The sequence below is a fragment of the Acanthochromis polyacanthus genome, chromosome 18 (genome assembly GCF_021347895.1).
Source record: "Acanthochromis polyacanthus isolate Apoly-LR-REF ecotype Palm Island chromosome 18, KAUST_Apoly_ChrSc, whole genome shotgun sequence".
NCBI lineage: Eukaryota > Metazoa > Chordata > Actinopteri > Pomacentridae > Acanthochromis > Acanthochromis polyacanthus.
Window position 1 is genome coordinate 30,683,954 of NC_067130.1, and position 2,015 is coordinate 30,685,968.

The window sequence follows — 2,015 nt, forward strand, 5'->3', positions numbered from 1 at the left end:
GGATCACCTGAGACAAACCAGCAAACACTTTGTGATTCTTCCTCAGACCATCAGAGCTGCAGCTGCCTCACACTGAATCCAGCTACAACTCTGCTGCTTCCAGCTGATGAAACTCCACAAACTGAAGGTGAGTCTGATCAAAAACACCACTCAGAGTCAGAGCAGGTTTCACTGAACTTAGAGACTCACTGGACTCTGTGTCTGCTGTGTTTTCAGCTTCACTCACACAATAAATGGCTTCCACATCAGAGGAGGATCTCTGCTGCCCCATCTGTCACGACATCTTCACAGAGCCTGTTGTTCTGTCTTGTAGCCACAGCTTCTGTAGAGACTGTCTGAAGACCTGGTGGAGACAGAAACCAACACACGACTGTCCAGTTTGTAATACAAGATGTTCAAGAGAAGAACCACCTGTTAGTTTGGTTTTAAAGAATCTGTGTGAGTCCTTCCGGCAGCAGAGAGCTCAGAGATCTTCAGAGTCTCTCTGCAGTTTGCACTCTGAGAAACTCAAACTCTTCTGTCTGGACCACCAGCAGCCAGTGTGTCTCATCTGCAGAGATTCAGAAATACACTCCAACCACAGATTCAGGCCCATCAATGAAGTTGTAAAAGAACACAAGAAGGAACTTCAGGAAACTCTGAAGCTCTTAAAGGAGAAGTTGGAGGATTCTGAAAAAGTCAAAGTGAAGTTTGATCAAACAGCAGAACACATTAAGGTCCAGGCCCGACACACAGAGAGGCAGATTAAGGAGCAGTTTGAGAAGCTTCACCAGTTTCTGATAAAGGAGGAGGAGGCCAGGATGGCTGCACTGAGGGAGGAAGAGGAGCAGAAGACTGGGATGATGAAGGAGAAGATGGAGGCTCTGAGCAGAAAGATAGCAGATCTTTCAGACACAGTCAGAGCCACAGAGGAGCAGCTGAGAGCTGAAGACGTCTCATTCCTGCTGAACTACAAGACTGCAGCAGAAAGAGTCCAGAGCTGCCTCCTGATGGAGGATCCACAGCTTCACCCAGGAGCTCTGATAGACCAGGCCAAACATGTGGGCAACCTGAGCTTCAACATCTGGAACAACATGAAGGACATGGTCTCCTACACTCCTCTCATTCTGGACCCAAACACTGCACATCCAAAACTCATCCTGTCTGAAGGTCTGACCAGTGTGAGATTTGGAGATAAACAGCAGTTTCCTGATAATCCAGAGAGGTTTTATCCTCGTGTCTTTGTTCTGAGCTCTGAAGGCTTCAACTCAGGGACTCACAGCTGGGATGTCGACATTGGAGACAGTTCATGGTGGTCACTCGGTGTTTTACAAGAGTCTGTCCAGAGGAAGGCAATGATAGAGTCTGGATTTTGGAGAGTAGCGTTCTATGAAGGTAAATACTCTTCATGGTCACCACCAGCTCCTCCCACTTATCTCTCAGTAAAGAAGAAGTTCCAGAGGATCAGAGTGAATCTGGACTGTAAAAGAGGAAAGCTGTCGTTCTCTGATCTTGATACTAAAACACACATACACACCTTCAATCACACTTTCACTGAGAGGATGTTTCCGTACATGTTCACCACGGAAACAGTGAAGATTTTACCAGTAAAAGTCTCTGTGGCAGTAGAACAGATCAGTTAGAGATCAACAGGATCAATAGATTCAACATGTTTCTCTGTTTTATTTTACTTTCTGTTCTTTGGCTTTTTACATTCCATTGTAGATAGTGGTGAGAATCCAAGCAAAGGAAAAGAAAACCCAATATTTTACTTCATATTGTGAATATTTTCTGAATCAGGGGAATTTTCTCAGATTTTGTTGATTGTTCAAATGACTACAATACCAATAATTGATTAATTCAACAAACTGTTCTTTAAATTGATCAGTCTCTTACATTTGTCTCCCACATACGAGAGGTGACAAAAATAGCTTTCTTCCACCTCAGGAGGATTGCTAAGATTCACTCCTTGTTGTCTTTTAGGGATGCTGAGGATCTTATCCATTCATTTGTGTTTTCTGGATTGGATTATTGTA

General features: G+C 44.1%; 1 protein-coding gene across 1 annotated transcript; it reads left to right on the top strand.

The window, feature by feature from the left end:
- Positions 1-233: 233 nt before the first annotated feature.
- LOC127530869 (zinc-binding protein A33-like) lies at positions 234-1,622 on the top strand. The gene has a single exon (XM_051938639.1). It carries the CDS (start codon positions 234-236, stop codon positions 1,620-1,622), a length of 1,389 nt encoding a protein of 462 aa, XP_051794599.1.
- Positions 1,623-2,015: the final 393 nt, after the last annotated feature.

Coding starts and splice junctions, on each gene's coding strand:
- LOC127530869 (XM_051938639.1), top strand. CDS start 234: ATGGCTTCCACATCAGAGGAGGATCTCTGCTGCCCCATCTGTCACGAC.